The sequence below is a fragment of the Lynx canadensis genome, chromosome B4 (assembly GCF_007474595.2).
Source record: "Lynx canadensis isolate LIC74 chromosome B4, mLynCan4.pri.v2, whole genome shotgun sequence".
NCBI lineage: Eukaryota > Metazoa > Chordata > Mammalia > Carnivora > Felidae > Lynx > Lynx canadensis.
Window position 1 is genome coordinate 55,417,023 of NC_044309.1, and position 21,055 is coordinate 55,438,077.

The 21,055-nt window shown below is 32.4% G+C and overlaps 1 protein-coding gene across 1 annotated transcript in view; it reads right to left on the reverse strand.

Annotated features, from left to right (window-relative positions):
• Positions 1-21,055, reverse strand: part of C2CD5 (C2 calcium dependent domain containing 5) — a 100,317-nt gene that overhangs the window by 50,022 nt on the left and 29,240 nt on the right. Inside the window, 4 exon segments of the mRNA XM_030321929.1 lie at positions 3,993-4,101; positions 10,012-10,097; positions 15,340-15,491; positions 20,509-20,707. Coding sequence (XP_030177789.1) covers positions 3,993-4,101; positions 10,012-10,097; positions 15,340-15,491; positions 20,509-20,707 — 546 coding nt within the window.

A 21,055-nucleotide genomic window follows, 5' to 3' on the forward strand; every position in this document is an offset into this window, starting at 1 on the left:
AGGGTATTTTTCCCACTAAAAACCAAGTATAACATATTCCATTCAAAATTATTATTTTAATTTTAATCAGTGTGATAATATACTGGCAAAAACTTGGACAGGAAATAGAGGTAATTTCCCTGACGACTTACCAATTGATAATCCGCAAAGATTGGACCTTATCAGATTGTTTACTAGACTGAACTTAGGTAAATCTGCATGATTAACATGAGTTACTTCAGAGTCGAACATGTGTTACTTACATCAGAACTTACATCCTGGGCTCCTAAGAACAAAAAAGTTTACAATATTGAAAAGATTATGGGATATTATCTAAAAGGTGAGCCTCTTAGTGTCTTTGTTTCTCTGTAAATAGATATACTTTCTGACACAAAGAACTGGTAAAATTCTTTAGGCAAAATACCAGCTTCTGATACTGAATCAAAATGGTTCCATTATTTAATTCCACAAGTAACATAAAAATTTAGATATTTATATTAAGAGAATATGCTTTTATCAAAAAGAAAAATTGGCTTTGACTCTAAACCACATCATCAGCTGTAAGGTTATCTTAGTTTCTCTAAAAGCTACAAACTATATCCACAAGTAAAATTACTTAAAAAGAAAATTATATTCTCACATGGAAGGGGAAGGAAGGGAGCTCATGAAAGCTGTTCATCCCCCCAAAATCTCTTACTTGCCAAATTTTGAAACACTTCTAGAATTATAAAAAAAATGGTAATAGTTGTACTTTCATAGTATTTATGGAATACTAAATATATTCAAACCTAAATAAAGTTTAAACATACTTTAAGTTTATCAAGTCTAGCCATTTAATACTAATATTTAACAATTAATATTTCTTTAATCATAAAGCTAATGTCTATCTCATTTACCTTATATGAAGAAACTACCCAAAATGTAATAAATATAATTTAAATTTAGCATTCTGAAAGCTAATTACCTAAAATAAGCCATTTATAATTTATGGTATTTCTATGGTTTTGGTTAATTCATTTTAGTTAACACATTTTTATATTTGCATTTCCATGGGAACTGTAAGAGTTATAACATATGTACTGCAGAATGTGTCTGTATAACTGAATTGATAATAAATCTATTTAATCTAGAACATTTCTAAAAACTTCACTGAGCTGCCATAATTTTTGTCAGCATATGTAGTACTGAATGACCATCAAAATACCTGAATTGAAACTATTCCAGTCTAGCAGTTTGTAAGATCTTGTGTTACCCATAATTCCGACAAAGGCTGAGTTCAAAACAGCAAATTAGTAGATCAGTTTTAGGTGCAGAATAGTAGGAAAAAAACAAAACAAAAAAAAACACTACAAACAAGAACACAATTGACAATACCACTCGACAGGAACTGGAAAGACACAGACAGCAGAGTTAATAAGAAGTAGAAATAGAAAGAGAAGAAGGAGCATGCTATCATAATCTAACATTAACTAAAGTCTAATTGTTTGAGATAATGACCTTGATTTTTAAAACCACCCCATTCTTTTCCTTGTTGTATATACCATGTTTGCTTAATATTTAACAAAGGAGAAAATTCTAAAAGAACTCCAAAATAATAATCCATAGTTAGCAGGTGGTAGTGGTTTTAAAATAAGATTTTTTTTCCTTCTACACTCAGTGTAAAATGAAAATTTCCCGTATTCACTAGTCAAAAAATAACTGCAAGATTGATTTGAGAGTGCAAATACAGCACTTTTAACATTAGCACATGCATTTCAATCCATTGTAAGTTTCTCTCAGCAGAGTAACTCAGTGTCATAAAATTAATACATCATCATCATGGTAGATGCTAATCTAGAGTTCTTTTTGTTTCAACATTCAGCGTTTTTCAACAAATTAAATCCTTTTCATAAATAATTATTTATGAAACATTAAGAACATTAAAAAAAAGTTCTTAAGAAAATGTCCTTTTTTAATGCATAATACCTACATAAAACAACCCCAAAAATGTGATATTTATATCAAAACAATGTAATATTGAAACCATTAGAATATATAGCTGATTTGTATTTAACTGAAAATAAAACAAAATTAAAATATAGCTTATATATCATGAAAGAGCATTTATATATCTATGCCCATAACCTTTTGGGAAACAGCATATTAGTAACTGAAAATTTTTGAATTTTCATGTGAATTGAAAAAATTTCTGAAAGGGAAGGAAAGGAAGAGAATGCGTAAGCTGATAATTACAATACACAAATTGTATTCTGTAATAAGGAATACTGTTTTCTTCCCTGGGCCTGGATTCTTACATTTCTCACACCACTAGAATAAACTGGCAAGTATGATAAACCGTAAAAAAGAGTTTGTTGTAAAAAGCAATGTGATTTTAAATATAGCTCTTTACTTAACTTATTTAAATAACCCTTGTTTGTTCTCCCAGACTCTATAGCTTACTCAGAGTACATGGAAGCAACAATAAAATAAAAATGTTTTCAGTAAACAGAAGATACCACCAACAGTTAAATATACTCCTGAAACCATGTTTGGAGCTTATGAGTGGGTGCCAGCTATCAAAATATTTGAGTCAATAGTGCATAGAAACACAGGTAACAAGCCTTGGGTCACACAGTTAATGTCAGGTATATTAACTCAGTATTTCCTTGCACTTTCCAAATAATTCAAGTTCCCAAACACAAAGATACGGAACTTGCAGTGTCTTCAATGTCTCAATACATTAAACTGGCATCATTCATATATAGAATGCCTTTAATTACTGCAGAATATACAATACTACGTTAAGAAAAGACCTCAAACTGGCCAGAAAAAATAAGGAACATCGGAAAAAAATAATAAACCAGAGAAGACTAATGCTTAAAGTATGTATTTGTTCAGCTTCAGAGTTAAATAATCCTAGCTACTATTGCTCTCCTAAAATCTCATTCAGGGTCTGGAAAAAATTCCATTCTGTTTCTCTATAACTATTAACTCAAATGACATCAAACCACTTTTACTTTTTTTTTAATTAAAAAAAAAACTGCATTAACTTTTTCTTTTTTAATTTAAAAGGATGGTAATGCTCTGTATCCTCAAAATCACTATCAGCAATGTTTTACATAAAATAGTTTCAAAGCATTTTATTCCTTTTGTAGCTGTCAGTACAAGCCTCAGGAAGAGGTTATTGGAAGTGACAATTCAAAATTTTCAAAAGCATGTATGCATATGTGCCAAATAAGAATACTAACATAACTTAGGTCTAAGGTATATCATCAAAATAAGTGGCTTGAATGAGTTACTGGGAATCCAGTCAATGAGAGATGCAAGAAAACGCTCCAAACAGAAAATTTCTACCACACTTTTCATGCTTATTTTATATTCAGAAAAACCACCAAAGCATTCCTAATCCAAGGGCCTGAAACTGAGACTGGTTTGAGGCCTTTCTTTTACAATCATGGCCCCATGTTTTAAAAGAAGTGGCCTACTCTTCTTACCTGTTTGCTTACATAGAACAAATAGCTACAGAAAAGAGGTCTTTTCTCTACGAGAAAGCAGACAGCACTTTTTTTTTTTTAATTCTTAGACAATACACAATGTTTACAATTAAATTTCAAAAGAACACTTGCTTTTAGGAATAAGGAAATTACTAAAATAATCCACAAAGAGTTACTGCTAATGAAAACAATTAACATCTTAAGATAAGGGCTGCAATGGTCAAACTGTAAAAATTTATTATCTGTCTGGGTCAAATAGCAGACTCAGAAGTTAATTTAAGGATTCCCTCAAAGTGTTAACTAGGCCAAAAATGAATCAAAATTTGTTTTATATAAAAAAGCAACTAAAATATACTTCTACTTATTTGATTATTTTTAATTAAGATTACTAGAAATACTTAAAGCAACATGTGCCAGTTTATACTTTCATTTTCATTTCTCTTTTCAGATAGATTTGATTCTTTAAAACTATAAAAATCAATTTTAATAACCACAGTTAAAGCAAATGAAACACTGAAAACAAACTCTTAAAGAACATACCAGGATTGTGGATGCGGTCCAAAAGCTTCACAGAACGTGCACTAACAACACCCCCAACATGCACGAGAAATCCAGGAGGGAATGCCGTCAAGGTAAAAAATGGAAATTCCTAGTAGAAAGAATGGGGGAAAAATATAACTGACCATGTGCAAAGTACAAAAATGTGCTTGTTAAAAAGCCTGACCCCTTTAGATTATATTCACATTGTGAGATATGAATTCTATCCGTTAACAAAAGGCTACCAGTTATATCTCACTCATGCTTTGTAATTAAAAGTTTCCTTGGATGTTTGGAGTTCCTAATCCATTTTCCCATATATATCATGTTACACAGAATCCAAACACTCTTCTTATCAATTCTCAATGAAGAAAAAAAAAAAAAAGGTTCTCAGAGTCCCAGTTTGAGATATATGAACACACTCTTCCTTTCTCTCAATCTCTTACACTGATGCAAAATCACAGTGAGATGAGGGGATTCCCCTGCCCTTCTACTTCGGGTCTGCTTTGCAGTGGGGCAGACACCTCCTCACATACACACACTCAATTCCAGGCTACTGGTAAAGACTCTGAAGGACTGGTGCAAGAGATCTACAAGAATGTGGGACTGAAGGAGGAGTGAGAGAATGTGCAGTGTGGGTTAAGAGATTCACAGAAAAGTGAAGGACAAATACCAAGTTGAAGTGGGCAGAGAATCACTGTGTGAGATTATTTACTCTATCAACTACGAGCAGCAGGAGAAAACTTAAGTACACAAATGGATATTAAGGAAAAGGGAGAAGTATGCAGATGACAGCAAGGGAGGCAATAAAATTCCACAAGTTCTTCCAAGTTTTATTCTCCCCTTCTCTCTCAGGGATATCTTTCAATCTCATCAATACAGAGGCAAGAGAGAAATGGTAGAGAAAGGAAATTCATTGAAATAGCACCAGGAAGAAAGGGGAGCTCCAGTGGCTCTCCAAATATGGAGGCATCTCATATTACACAAACTGGATGCAAGAAAACGAAAATTAGTATCCAACTCAAATGGCTACAAGATTAACATAGATCACTTAAACAGAAATCACTTACCAGTAGCCTCAGCTATTCAGAACATAACTTAGAACTGGAAAATAAGCCAACCAGAACTCTCAACAGTCAAAAAAGAACTGTTATAGTTCCAAGTACTAAAGGTTATGTATTTGATTCATAAGAGATCCCTATAGATCATATCCATACTATGACATACAGTTATTATAAATATACAATTATAGGAACGTATTTTAAAATCTATCAGTATCTTTTTTTCTGGACAACAGCAGATTAAATGCAGCAAATGAAAGCTGGGAGATAAAGAGATACAGAGTACTACTAGAAGCAAGCACATTAAAAGCAGCAAGTACCGACTGAGTGCTTAAAGCATGGAGAATACAAACTCACCAAAGCATAATTCACAAAGCACAGCAACTTGGAGTCATTTAGCACAAAGGCAAACAGTCCTGCACACTTCAGTAACCCATTAAGATATAGTATAAAATACATATATACATATGTGTCTATATCTATAGACACACATGAATTTAGAAATAAATTCAGACAGAATTTGTAAGGAATCTTTAAATTAACAAGGGTAAGAAAATCCTAGGCTACATTAAGAAAAATTAAAAATCAATCTATGGAAATGGATAGGTTTGGCCCACCTGATAGGCAAAAGGAAAACCATGAAAAGATAGGAGAACTTCAATTACATTACTATAAAATGTTTAGTCAAAATACCTCCTTACTTCCAATTGAACTTTTTAAATGTAAGTTTTAAATGGGAAATATATAAGTAAACTTATGCTATGAGAAATTTAAGTATTTTAAGTATTTAGGCCTCTAGGATTTTTGTTTTTCAACTTTAAGTACACAGTTTTTAAATTTTCTCAAAATACTGAGGTCAAAGTATAAAAAAAACACTTTGCATTTAATCTTTATACTTAAACATTTTGAATATTCTGGACAAGAGACACTGGAAATAAAATTTTTATAAGCTACATGAAAAGCTGTACTTCCTTCTAAAACTAAGAAATAAGTTAGGTAAATAGACATATTAGAAAACATGTGCATATAAGAATTTAGGTAAGGGGTCCCTGAGGCTGAGTCAGGTAAGCATCCGACTCTTGATTTTGGCTCAGGTCATGATCTCACAGTTCGTGAGTTCAAGCCCCATATTGGGTACAGCCTGCTTGGGATTCTCTCTCTTCCCGTCTCTTTCTGCCTCTCCCTTGCTCATGCCCTCTCTCTCAAAATAAAAATAAAAATAAAAATAATTTTTTAAAAATAACTTCAAAAAAACAAAAAAGAATTTAGAGAAGTATAAAAATGAACCTAAATGATTTTTCTACTTGAGATTCTGACTCTTCTCCCAAATTCCAGAAGACAGATAAAGGGATAAGTGGGAAAGCATCATACTAGAGCTGGTGGTCATAGCAGAAAAAGTAGGGGAACGGCTGCCCAAAGACATGGACACCCACTCTGCCAATTTAAACTCTGTCCTACACGTCCCCAGTTGATCCAATCAGCACACCTACTCTAACACCCAATATTTACCCTGGCGTAAAAAAAATGGCATTGTTATGGAACCAAAATGACATTTTTAGATAACTCTCTCATAAGAACTACAGATCAACCTACAGAGGACTGTTAAATACCTATCATCTCCACCCCCATCACCAGTGACTACTATGGCATACTTACAAAGTGCCAGCCCTCTGCAAAGTATCTTAAAATTATGCTTTATAATCTTTCCCACACCCTAAAGTAAGAGTTAAGAGGGCCTAGACTCTACATGAGCAACAAATCTTATCATATGGCTTCTTGTCATTTTTTATTAAAACAGTGAGGCAAGGAGCTGGTTTTAATCTCTAGTCTATCATAACACCTGATGAATTTATAGGTTTTGTTCCATTGAAAAGAACAGCTTCTGGGGCGCCTGGAAGTGCCAGACTTAACAGTTAAGCATCTGACTTCGGCTCAGGTAATGATCTCACGGTTGGCCTGGAGCCTGCTTCGGATTCTGTGTCTCCCTCTCTCTCTGCCCCTCCCCTGCTCAGAGACCACAGAAGACATTTTCTCTGAAGAGTCCTAATATTTAAAGTGCCTTCCCTTGTGCTACCTAGGTAAGAATTCATATGTTGATATTTTGACATAAGCCAAGTGCATACAGTATAAATCTATTTAATACTATGTGTCCAAAGACAGGCTAGTTGGAAAATCTGGAAACACAATAGGAATAATTTTTTAACATTTAAATAGGATTTTTCTTAAAATATATTTAAATCATTTATTTTTTATCAAATATATTTTTTATTATCCTGAGATACCTTGGTCAACTTTCTAGATATAAAACCCCATGCCAGGTTCCTACTATGATTTATTGCATAATTTTACTCAACTTTTGCAAAGATCATAATTTATCAAAAGAGTTTGCTTTATATCAATGTTTCCCAAAGTATGTTCCTCACTAGCAGGTATTTTAAGTGGAACATTCTATTGTAAACTATATTTGGAAATACTAGGTTAAACCAAGTCAACTAGGTTTCTTTACTGAAGAAAAATATACATCTCAGCATCTGAAAAGTAACTTCATTTTTCCTAGAGGTGAAAGAAGAGTCATACTGAAAAATAAATCTATTTGCTTTACATCAAATAGTTCATAGGTGGAACCTAAATTTAAATAAAACTTTTATCTCTATATCTTATCTCCTAGTAATCTGACACCTATCACCAAGATCTTGTCAAGTTATTTTTTACTGATTTTGTGAAAGAAAAAAGATAACATTTTTATTTTTGATAACTGCTACTTGAATAACTCATTAAATAAAAGATGCTGGACAAAGTTTCTCAAGAAAAAAAAAAAGCCATACAATTTATTAAGGGTGGCAAAGGGTAGAAAAGAATATTTTAAAAATGAATATAAAAAATGGTATATCATATGTGCAATTTGATCTAGTATTCAAGTTGGCAGAGTTAAGGCATATCTGAACTCATATGGGGAGAATTCTTCATACTTCTGTACAAATCTTTCCCAAAACAAACACATACATACTAGTGGTAGCCACAGCTTTTTAGGAAAGCTAAAGATCATAATGCTTGTTCTATTTTTTATATACCCAGGATAGAGAGGTAGTTTCCTAAACTCAAGTGACTACTGCAGGGTTAGGTAACATAAATATATTGCCAACTCAGGTTTTACAAAGTTGTAAATGAAAACTAGAGTTTTCCCACATCTTTACTGTTAATTCCATGAAGAGTATCTAATAATGTATGCCTCATGTAGTAATGTGTCCAAAACTTTAAGAATGTTTAAAACCATATTTGAAAACATAAATTTTATCCAAACTAAATCTAAAATAGTTTTAACTGATTAGTATTTTCTTTTCTTTTAAAGCTAGGTGTTTTCAAAAGTTCCTAATATAGATAATGAAGTCACAGGCACAACATACAGGCAAAATCTCACATCAAACATCAAGGCAACCCAAATTTTTCTGTTCTTGTGAATTCTAGAACAATAATTACAGGAAATGCTCCTTGTGTAAGGAACTTTGTAGAGAGTGTAATACTGGGAGTGGGGGAGGAGGAAGAGCATTCTAGCCTAAAAAATGAGAAGTGAACACGCACACCTTCACTCTGACCCTCTTCTCCGTGTTTCTAGTCTTTTTCTATATTTGGTTTTAACAAATGGTTTGAATGGTTAAGTGGGCTTTTGCAGGAGAGTAGCTGGTAGGCCTGCAAGGTGTGAAAGTAGCTCAAAGGGAATTGCTGCCTGATAGGTACAAAGCAAACAACTGTGTGCAGCTAAAGTCTCATCCTTCTGCTTAGCTCAGCTCTCCTCTTCCCTAGCCTTGTCTAAAGGGCAAACAGTGCATACAGGTACTTCCAGCACAGGAAAGAAAGTCTAAAAAAAGTCTAAAAAAGAAGTTGTTATATTGTTTGTAATAATAAGATCTGAAAAAAACTATTCTCAAAAGCTAAACTCTAGAGAAGAAATACCTGTGTTTTATAGAATGCATTCTTTTGTAGGTATTTACTATGTTTTATCTTTTTTTTTTGTAATGCTAGTATAAAATGGAACATGTAAAAGAAAATTCTATAAACGCTTATAACTTCCAAATCAGACATAATGAAAGCTATGAACTATGCCTTAAAATAACTGACATAACATATAAGTAATCATGCACTGCATTAAAGAGAAAAAAAATGAGCCTCATAGTGCTGATAAATTTTTAAAAATTGCATTACAGAAAGAAAAAAAGCTGGCAACATTTGTTAAAGCTTAAATAAAACTTAAATGATCAAGATTAAAACTAGAAAAGCTACCAATACAAGAAACAGGCTCTCACACATGTTCAGAAACATACCCGCCTTCTACAGAACCTATGAGGCGATCCTCCCTTAGCAATGAAGTTTATACAAAAAACAAAAAATAAAAAGAGAAAAATCATCCAAAAATTTTAACTATTCATTTTCCCATTTAACATTGTTAACTAAACATTAAACTTATAATAATTAAAGAGATGTATTCACATACCAAATAACCACAATGTTTATGTTAATCTGTAGAAATACGAATCTGTGCATTTTTTACCCCTAAGAGATTGGCCAGCCATAAGAATAATTTTAGCATATAAACATATTAATATATTAAAGAATTATTTTAATATAATACAACTAAAATATTTTTTCTGAGAAAACTCTATTTCCTTTTATATACTATAATTTTAATGCAAAATTAGAAATGACTTCATCATTCAATGGATATTTCCAAATAGACTATTTCTAATAAAAGACTGGACAAAACAAAAAAGTTACAGAACTATTCCAAATTAAAAGTAATTATTCATAAACAAATTACTTTGATACCTTAAATAAATTATGGACTGCAAAATTACATTATAGGTACATGATCAAAACTAGCTTATGGAAGTAAGTTAAAAATGCATGGAAGCATACTAAAAAACACATTAACAGTTTAAGAATAAAGAATGTTGAGCAACTCTTACCCTTTGTTCCAGTGCTGACTGAGTCTGTTGTCTTAAAAGAGCTTTAAACGGCCCCCCTTCTTTTCCAGCACTACCACTTCCCATTCCTACAGAACATCGGTACATAAATAACAACCAAAAAACAGCTATAGAAACAAAGTTTCAATTGCATTCATCTTCATAAATATCATGAGTCGAAATCTATTAAAATGATCCAAACTTTAAAGTACTTCATATAGCACGTATTTTACTCGATTTTATTCACAAAGTTTTCTTTAGAAGCAAGATGTCAAAGCCATACTGATCACCATTGGTTCTAGACTCAATTTGTTCTAAACCTTATTTTTTTAATTATGGTAATGTGATGAATTTTTGTATAGTTGAGTCTTCTAATATAAAATAACCAAGATACTACCAATTACAGTGAGCCTTGAACAACATGGATTTGAACTGCACGGGTTCACTTACACGTGGATTTTTTTCCAGTAAATACAGTAGAGTACTGTAAGTGTACTTCCTCTTCCTTATGATTTTCTTAATGACATTCTCTTTCCTCTAGCCTATTTCACTGCAAGAATACAGTATATAATACATATGTACAAAATACGTGTTAATCGATTATTTATGTTATCAATAAGGCTTCCAGTCAAAAATAAGCTATTAATAGTTACACTTTGGGGAATCAGAAGTTATAAGTTTATGTCAGCTTGTCCAGGGGTGTGTTGTTCAAGGATCAACCGTCCCTCGCTATGCTAACAATTTAAGAATACTAAAAGAATGTTTAAAAGTAAATACAGAGAGGATAAGCACTAATTGTGCTCACTTAAAATATTCCAAAATTCTCTAAAGAGCATGAGTTTTAGGCAATTTTGAAATATAGTTGTATCTATTTTCTGATAACTTCCCATTCCTAAATATATCGTTCATGACAAAACACTATTAACATTCATAATTTTTAATAATCATTTGTAAAAACCAACATAAAAGTATTTTTAAAAAGTAAAAATCACAGACATATAATAGACACATCACAAATGTACATAGTTATGGATGAAAGAATATTTCCCAAGCTCTTAGATGTATTTTTTTAAAGACTTAATTTTTCATTTCTTTCCCTACTTTAATTTTATTCTTTTGATAATACCAATAGACCAATTATGGTCAAAGAATTATAGAAAGCAGGGGATAGGTGAGAAACTAACACTCTACAGACTGGAATTAACAGTTCAATCCCACCTTTTCAAAACTGAAGATACAGACAGTCAGATTTACTGCAATGACTTCAAAAAGGAACTAATTTACCTTTACATTTTTAGCTGTTCTTGGATAAGGAAACAAATGTTAGCATGTGTATAGTCCCATTCTGTTCTTTAAAAATAAAAAAGAAACGTATTTTTCTTTTAGTAACCCAAACATGATTTTTAGAGACTATACAATACTAAACATAGAAATGAAACTAAGATCTTTATATGAAGCATACTGAAAGCCATAAAATAAAATGTAATCTTGTAGAGATAAACAAAACATAAGAAAATACAGCAGAATAATTTGAAAATTAATGCAATGGACAGAAAAAAAATGGATAATGAAAGAATACCACCAAAATGAGACTTAAACTGATTCAAACAATAATTTACTAATGTAACCATATGGCTTAGCAACATGATGGTGCAGGTCCAAAGTGAATGGAGTTGGTGTGAAGGGAAAGAAAGTAAAGCATCTAAAACAGAAACTCTAGTAATGAGAACCTAATAATCATTGGAAATATACAGATCTATGTCCTCAGACATATAATTTTTTAGTATATAAAATAATTTCAGCAGAATATTCATAATTATCCATCAAGTAATCCTCAATCACATCCTCACGATCATTCTAATCATTTAACTCTGTCCACCAATAAGAAAAATAAGAAGTATGCCCTGTATAAAACACCCAATACTTCTTTACAATATGAAATAATTAATCATTTTAAAGGTGATTTAAAATAAAGGGATTAAAAAGCTGACATAATGTGATCCTACCAGAAGCAGCCAGGAACAGCTCTTCACTGAAAGAAACACTTTTCCTCAGAACTGGGCTGACAAGGCTAGAGTGATGAGGGGGAAGGCTAGACTCCGAGAGGAGGAGACAGGACTTTTTAAGATGAAGGGAACCACAAGAGAGAGAGGGGGAGCTGGGACACAGGTAAATCCTAGGCCCCTGTGGGTAAGGTGCTGTAGAGGAAAGTAGCAGAGAAAAGATGCAGATTCAGAAGATGATCAGAAAATGCAGGATAAGGAAAGCAATGATGAAGCAAAACATAACAGTAAAAATGAATTTTAAAATGCTTACATAAATTACACTAAGCATAGGAAGTCATTAGCAAGACCATCTACCCAACATAATATAAATAAAAGGCATAGTCTAAAACTTAGCAAAACTTTTACAAACTCCACATTCATTAAAATTTTTTAAATCAGGATTTAAATTAGAATTTTATGCCATTCTAATCACTTTGAGATGATTTCTCAAAAACACTTAAATTACCTGCCCTTTTTTTTTGCTTAAGAATGCATAAAGTTAAAATGTGCACTTCATAAATTTTTAAAGCCAGAAACTTGTTGCCTCAAATACAAACATCATTTAAAATGGCAAAGTTCAGTTCTTCAAATGTTACTAAAATATATCACTTATGAGTATTTTAATTGAATACCCATAAAAAAAGCAAATGACCACATTAAACAGTTGCCATCATTAATTAAAAAAATATAGACATTAGCTTCTTTCTATCCAGATTTGAGACATATGTTACTACTTTTCTTTTTCCTCTAAATTTCAAATGCTAAAGTCTGATCATAACACTGCATTTACAAAGACTTTCATACCTAAGGTGCAAATACTCTCTAGATTACAAAAACTACAAATGGTTAAAAGCCTGATTTTTTTTTTTTTAAAGTAAAAAATTAGCTTGAGTCAGCTGCCAAATCAATATCTTAACACTAGTATTCTAAAATTCCATTCCTACTGGTTGAGTACTTGGGAAAAAATATGAAAATAAAACCTGATAAAATGTCAAAAATTAGAAACTATAGAAATAAATCAATATGAATTTTTTTAAATGATACCTACATGAAAAATAGATGATAGCTTTAACTACAAATAGAAAAACAACTTTCTCAGTCTAAAGCTTTATTAACTTATTCTATTTCTGGCTCCCCAGTTTACATAAATCAATCCTAGTCACCTTATCTCCACTATTTCTCAAGAGACTGATTTTGTATATAGGTAAATTTGAAGGCAGAGAAACATGAAATACATGCTCAATTATAGTTTTAGAAGTTTTAAAACAATCATAATTTTGCCATTTCAGATCTCCTCTGGAATGGCCCTCAGGAATATTCAAAGATATTTAGGGACTCATGATAAAGCCAAAAGACTAAAAATTGCTAATGTTCTATAAGTATGCTACTAAAAATAGTGAATAGCATATGATAGTAGCAAAACAAAATAATTTATTTAGAGGCAGCTGATGAATATAGACATATATGAGAATAATAACTATTATACATAAATCTTTAAAAACTAAAGCTTTGGAGCTAGAAAATAAAATGCAATAAAGTTTTCATTGATAATACAATTGCCTAAGAGAAAGCTAAGAGAATCTGATTCAGTTAATTTCTTACTTCATAATCTTTTCGTACTTGGACTTTTTGGTGAATTAAAGAAAAGGAAACAGAAAGACCAAGAAAATATTTTCAAAAATTTATCTGTGGGGGGCACCTGGGTGGCTCAGCCAGTTGAGAGTCCGACTCAAACTCAAGTCTTGATCTCATGGTTCCTGAGTTTGAGGCCCACATCCGGCTGGCTGCTGTTGGCGGCAGCAGAGAGCCTGCTTGTTTCAGATCCTCTGTCCCTTCTCTCTCTGCCCCTCCCCCACTAGTGCTCTCTCTCAAAAATAAACATTAAAAAAAATCATTTGTGGTATGGCAAAGAAAAATGAAAACAAGAATACTGAAAAAGTAACAAGGAATACGCAAATAGCCAGCAGTCAAAGCCTGAAAAACGTTTTTAGGAAAACTTATTCTTCAAATACTATCTAAATCTCCTTGTTTTGATAGGCATGAATTTGAAGGCCTGAATCTCATCCTTTATTTAAAAATAAAAAATTTTCACTGAAGTTTGAATGGTTCAGTTTTTACGGCATAAATATGGTTAAAATGCCACAATCCACAGCATCAATTACTATAAAGTATCTCATGATTTTTAGATGTTATTCATATTACATACATATATAAAAATAAAGCTATTCTTTTCAAATAATTAGGTATTCATATTTATCTTCCTCACATTTTGTGACTACATTTATAAAAGTAGATACTAAATCTACAGGCTTTCTTTTTAATGCCCTTTCTTTATAAGTAGCATTGGTTTTGGAATTGGATTGCTTTTCACTGTTTTCATAAAATCTGGAATCATTTCATAAATCTCTTGCCTAACACACAAAAGGTTATTAACACTGATAAAAACAACACAAGAACTATACAAAATGTCTTCATCAATCTGGAGAGAAAACTGTAAGACAAAGATAGTATTGACAAAAATTGCTAACTACTAACCTTTTAATTTTTGTATTTTACTTTTCTTAACAATACTGTTTTAAAGATTTGAATAACTCTACTTTAAGAAGTAATGTAATAATTTGACTTTTTAAACAATCTTTTATCAGAAAACATTCATAAAAACTCACAGAAATTATTCATCAAAATACAAATAGTAGGGGGAAAAATTATAAACTTCATACATTGAGAAATATGTAAGAGTAAGTAAAGCAAAAATGCTATTTTCTAACCTAGAGAGTAAGAGTAGCAAAACCAAACATTTTAAATAACAAGAAGTTAATAGATATATGTACTCCAATATAACCATTTCAATTGTTCCAAAAATGTTTTCATAATAAAATCTTAGAATTAAGTTCAGAAAAACAGAAAAATGAATTCAAAAATGCTTCTACTGCATGAGGAACTGGATTGCAAGCTACTGGTGTTACTTTCTACGCAAAAGCTTTAGAATGTTATTCCTCACAATATGAGCATGAAATGAAAAACGTCTACATGCAAAAATAAATTCTGAACTTCGTATCTACACTATGATTAAATCAATAAATGCAGATCTTTGAACAAGCTAATTTCTGAACTATATGAAATTTTCATATTTTAATGGTGGTAACTGAAAATGATCAGTATTCACATTGTCCTTTAACTTAAATGCCAAAAACAGGAGGAAAGCCTTGATGGAAAGCTAATAAAGAACAGAAACAAATTTGAAAAAAATAAAAGAAAAAGAAAAAGGTGGGTGGAAGCGCCTTACCAGTTTTGGGTGTCAAACTCAAATCTGTGTCAGAAGAAGAGGACTGTCGACTGTAGGACTTGGAAGGTGAAAAGGAATAAGTTTGGTTTTTCAGAGGGGTTGAGGGTCCTGATGAGTGAGTATTGGGATTGGGATCTTCATTGAAGGGAATCCTGCCAGAAGAAGGTGGAGAAATATTAAGCAATCATGTGCCAAAGGACGTGACGGAAGGCAGCATGATCCAAACACCAGGAAAGTATTGGGCAGGGCCAGCAGTCATTTCTTAAGTGTGGAGCTGGGTATGAGGTCAAAGACAACCAATTGCTATTTAACCATTCATCATTCTCCAGAGAAATAATCATCTGCACTGGAACAGTTAATAAGCCAAGTAAAAAAGCAAAGAAGCATGAGATGACAGACTAAAGGGGTAAAAAATATTAAAAGGAGAAATAAACAAAAAGAATACATGACTGAAAATACTTTCAAATAAACAATGCTTTTTTTAAGTTACAAAAGAAAAAATGATGCTGCAAATGGTATGTGCAAATATTCACAATTGTTTTTATATTTGCACACACTGATATCTTCAAAAGAAAAATGTTTCCTTATCCTATAGCATCAAGAGTGCCACAGCTAAAAACACAACAGAGAGAAAAATGAATACAGCTACACAGAACCATTATATTTTACACAGAATAGTTGCTTACCTGTTTTCCAAAGCTCTCTTCCACAGAATAAAACAGACCCTACTATGTAACAGGTTTTATACATAATAAAATAAGCAAATCAGAAGCCTTGCCAGCTATTTCATATAGAATCCAGTAATCAATTTTATTTCTAACCAAATGCAGAAATAATGGCAAATCCTAGAGGACTGCCCTAAAAACTTACAGGATACATACATACAATAGGGTTCTTAGAGGATCTATGGAAGAGACTTTGGAAGCTAGAAGAACACTTTCACTTCCAAGTAGTTAGAACCTCTGCGGTGGCTAAATACTGGATTTCTTCACTGCAGCTGGACTTCAAGTGAGAAAAGGAGGAGAAGGAAAAGACTGATGGTACCTGCCTAACCTAAGCTACCTGCCTACCTGCCTGCCTGCCTGCCCTTGGCAGCCATGCTGCCTGTGGCCTGCCTTCCCCAGCTCTGGAGTCTGAGCAGTCTCGTACCAGTATAGATGAGAGTGGGAACAGACACAGAGAAGTTCTGAGTAAGTCGTGAGCCAGTAGCAGTGTGAATTGGGCTGTTGTGAGTCGAGCGGCATCCATGGCTTGGAGGATGAACCAGCGGAGACCTGAGGGAATTTGTAGTCAAAGCGGAAGAAAAGAAAACAATACATACAACAGATAGCAAAGTTATGTTAAAATAATTTCAAAGGAGCTTTAGTTAGGGGAGAGGAATTTTTAATCTCCAACATGCAAAAAACAAGTCAAAATTTAAAAAGAATAGCTAAATACTAACTTGACAGGATACAGTTATAGTTTTAAATGATCAGATTAATAATAATAATTAGGACTGTGAATAAGAAAAATAGCAAGCAGAAATAGTGGCATTAAATAAGAAAAAGACTAAGATTTGTATTTTAAGATGTTTAAAATGTTTTCATCACCATAAAGCTTACTTACTACACAGTATTTTAGGGACAAAACACCCATAAAAGTGAAAAGTCAAATATAAAGTTCTTATGTTACTTCTGAAATTGAATGGATGTAATTAATTATATTTTTCCATAAAGAAAATTTAACAGAACTGTTTCTGTAATAGTGGTACTTAAGAATATGAGAAATGACAGCACAAAGAAAAATGAATGAAATGGATATAAGCAAATGTAAACATTCCAGTATTTTAGCACACCAAGTATATTGCTTAAAAAACAGGTTACACTGGGAAAAAAAACAAAGCAAGGGGACACTGCTTTTCAAAACACATTAATAAAACAATATAGATAATTTTTATCTAGCTGTCAAACAGAATATATTATTTAAATTTAAACATAATTTATTAAACTACATTCTGAATTGAAATTTTGTAAGATATCAACTGACATCCTGCAAGATCATATCTATATGTATGTATAGATATATTTAGCTCACATACACAGATACATATTCACATATAATATTTACATTTTCATGAGGAAATTTTGCTAAAAGGGCACAGTTACGTTGAATGGTAGGAATGGCATATTAAACTAAGAATCCTATACTTCATATTAGCAATTATTTCACTACGTACTGCCTTCACTCATGCATGAGGGAAAAAATCAAATGTGAATATACTCTAAAAATATATCCTCATTTTTTAGAATTCAAATTAAAAGCAGATCAAGAGCTCAACTCTTCCTGGCCTTTTCTTTTTTACTGGCCAGTGAAAATTCCCAACAATCACAGTCTGTCAAGGTTCAAACATGAGCTATCATTAATGGGCAACAATAGGTCTTTCACATAGTCTACGGACTACTTTCTGAAAACATCATTGATTTTACAATAGAACAATGTTTCTGTTTTTGTTACTAGGTTAAATTAAAAATGTGTTTAATACAACTGATAAAAATCAAACATCTCATTGGTGACCTATGTGTATACAAACAACTGAGTGAGGTTTTATTTGCTTTTTCTTTCTCTGTTGAAGTGACTAATGAAGTTAAAAATTCTAAGAATCAGGGATGTACAGAGGAGAAATTACAATTAATATCTCTTAGAAAGTACTTTTTTTTGTAAGTAGAGAAGCAGTAAATTGTATTTAAATGCACTTTCTATCATCAAAATACTTCAGCAAGGACATATCAAAGAGATTTACATTATGCATTACACTAACCATCTGAAAGGAAAAAAATAAACCAATGAAGTAGAACACACCATTAATAAAGGTAAAATAAAATGAATAAAATAAAATGAACATTGTAAAAGTTTCAATGTATGACATCAAATTAAAATCCCAAATACCATCTGTATTCTTGGAGTTCTAATTCTTATCAGTCTCCTTGTATGAAAGATTATCTTGCAATACCTCAGTGACATTTCTAATAATAAATCCATTCAGACAGGAATATAATCCAAACTACCTTTTATCAAATTCTTATCTAGAATCAGTTATAATTAAACATCTATAATTATTACAATCAGTTGAATCATAAAACAATTTAAACTAGCACCCAAATTGATTCATTATCAAAAATACAAAGAAGGTGGCTAAAATAAAGAAGCCTGAGTAGTAGTTAGTTTTGTTTTTTTTTAAACAGCATTACTGTGGTAGTAAGATGCCTTTCAGAAAATCTTAATGAAGCAACTTAAATTCTTCATGGTGTGAATATTTGACAATTTAAGGCAGATGGCTACAACAAAATTAGAAAATAAGAACACTTACACAATCCCAGAAGACTTACATTAATGGAACTATTCCTGAATGTAGGCAAAAAGTACTCCATTACTATCAATATATCATCCTAAGACACCAACAGATAATACAGCATTCTTTCCACTAAGTAATTTAGTGGAAAGAGGAAAACTTCAGACATCACAGCTACAAAGCCAGGCCCCTTCAGGCAACTTAGATAAAGCTGGAGGGTGGCAAGAGAAGGAGGGGCCCAGGTCTTTAATTTGGTGTGGAAAATTAAAATAAAACCTGAATCCCTCAAAAAGTTACACCTGCAATTTGACTTTACCTGTGGTAGCAGGCAGTTCATATCTTTCTAAGACATATCTTAAATGGAATATAAAGCAAATTCACTCTTCAGTTTATTTAAAACAATTATTTCACAGGGGCGCCTGGGTGGCTCAGTAGGTTAAACATCCGACTTCGGCTCAGGTCATGATCTCACGGTTCGTGAGTCTGAGCCCCACATCAGGCTCTGTGCTGACAGCATGGAGCCTGGACCTTGCTTCAGATTCTGTATCTCCCACTCTCTCTGCCTATCCCCTGCTCACTCGCTTGCTCTGTCTCTTTCTCTGTCAAAAATAAACATTAAAAATATAAGTGGCTTTCTTTAAACAATTATTTCACTTGTCAAGGGATTTCCCAAAAAAATTAGGCAATAGATAGAATACTATGCTCCCTCTTGTGACTAAAATTTAATCTAAATAACTGAAGGCTACCAGAAGGGAAATAATTAAACAAAAAGAATAAGCCTAAAAGGAAAATCTCATTTTTAAAAATATTGCTTAAAAAACAAGTTGAATCAGGGTGGCTCAGTCAGTTGAGCGTCCGCCTTTGGCTCAGGTCATGATCTCACAGTTCCTGGGTTTGGGCCCCATGTGGGGCTCTGTGCTGACAGCTCAGAGCCTGGAGCCTGGTTCAGATTCTGTGCCTCCCTCTCTCCCTGCCCCTCCTCTGCTTGCACGCTGTCTCTTTCTCTCTCAAAAATAAATTTAAAAAACATTTTTAAAAAACTTAAAAAATAATGAATAAAAAATAAAAATTCCTTGTAGATCACCACCATATTGAAAATCTTCTGCCTTAGACACAAATGACAACACATAAGCCAAATCCAGCCAACCAAAGTATTTTGTTGAATCACGCTTAGTTTTTTAAAAATGTATGAGTCTAAATTCCTTTAGATCAAATCAACAAACTCCTTTTTTTTCCTGATAAACAAAGACAGAAACTGTATGGCTAGTGCATGAAATATTTCCTATCCAGCCTTTTACAGAAAAAAAGTGTCACCATGGGCTTTACACAGTCCTCTGTACTCCCTATTTAATTACACTCAATTATTTATATATATATAAACTATCTGGTCTCTGTAGACATTTACATCTGAGACCCCTATACAGGTCAACCTTTCCTGCTATACTTCTTCTTTCTATACTATGTTGCTAATAAGCATAGTAAGATTATCAAGTATAGTACTGGGTTTTAAGCATTTCCCAGAGAGTAAGTAAAAATTCCATAAATACCCATTTTAAGCTTTAAATATACGGTGTCTAAAGATCTGAAATACTCAGTTTAGTTTTACATTACTTAACTTGAATTTCATATTAAGACAGTATAAATAAAATATCAGGAACACCTAAATACTTTTAACCTTCAGATTTTCATGTCACCTTTAATAAAAATCACCAAAGGAAAAAACAATCACCACAGGGAAAAATGTATGTTAAACAAGTCTACTAGAATATTTCAAATCAAATGAAAGCATATAGGTAAAAGATAAAAAGCTCCATAAGAACAATTCATTGATTCATACTTACTCCTTCATTTCTTTGGATGGGGAATTACATGCAGGAAGGAATGCTGCCGGGCTACTTAGTTTATCCAGTGTACATGCTGTTCCTATGGCGCGTACCACTAACCCAGATTCGCCTTCCAGATCAAAACATTGTAAGTACCCAACAACTGCATTTCCTCTCATTTCAAGTACTTTCAAGCCAATCTTCCTCTGCAGTTCACCTACAAAAAAAGGAAAAAAACTCATTCTGCTTCAGATCCTGACATTACATGATACAAGACTGGATATGGTAGCAATAAAAAAAGACTTGGAAAAAAATCACAGATTTTTAGAACTTGAAAAGAACCTAAAAGATTATCTGCTCCAGCCTCCTACATTTCAGGGAGGTAAGATATTACTAGTTGCACTTTACAGATGCAGCAAGTTAAGATTCACTCATTCATGCATTCATTTACCAAATAATTTTTGGTTGTGTACTATGTGCCTGGCATTCTTCCTTTCTTCTAAGTGCTAGAAACACAGAGGTGAACAAAAAAGATATATTATTTAATATAGTAACTATAACATTA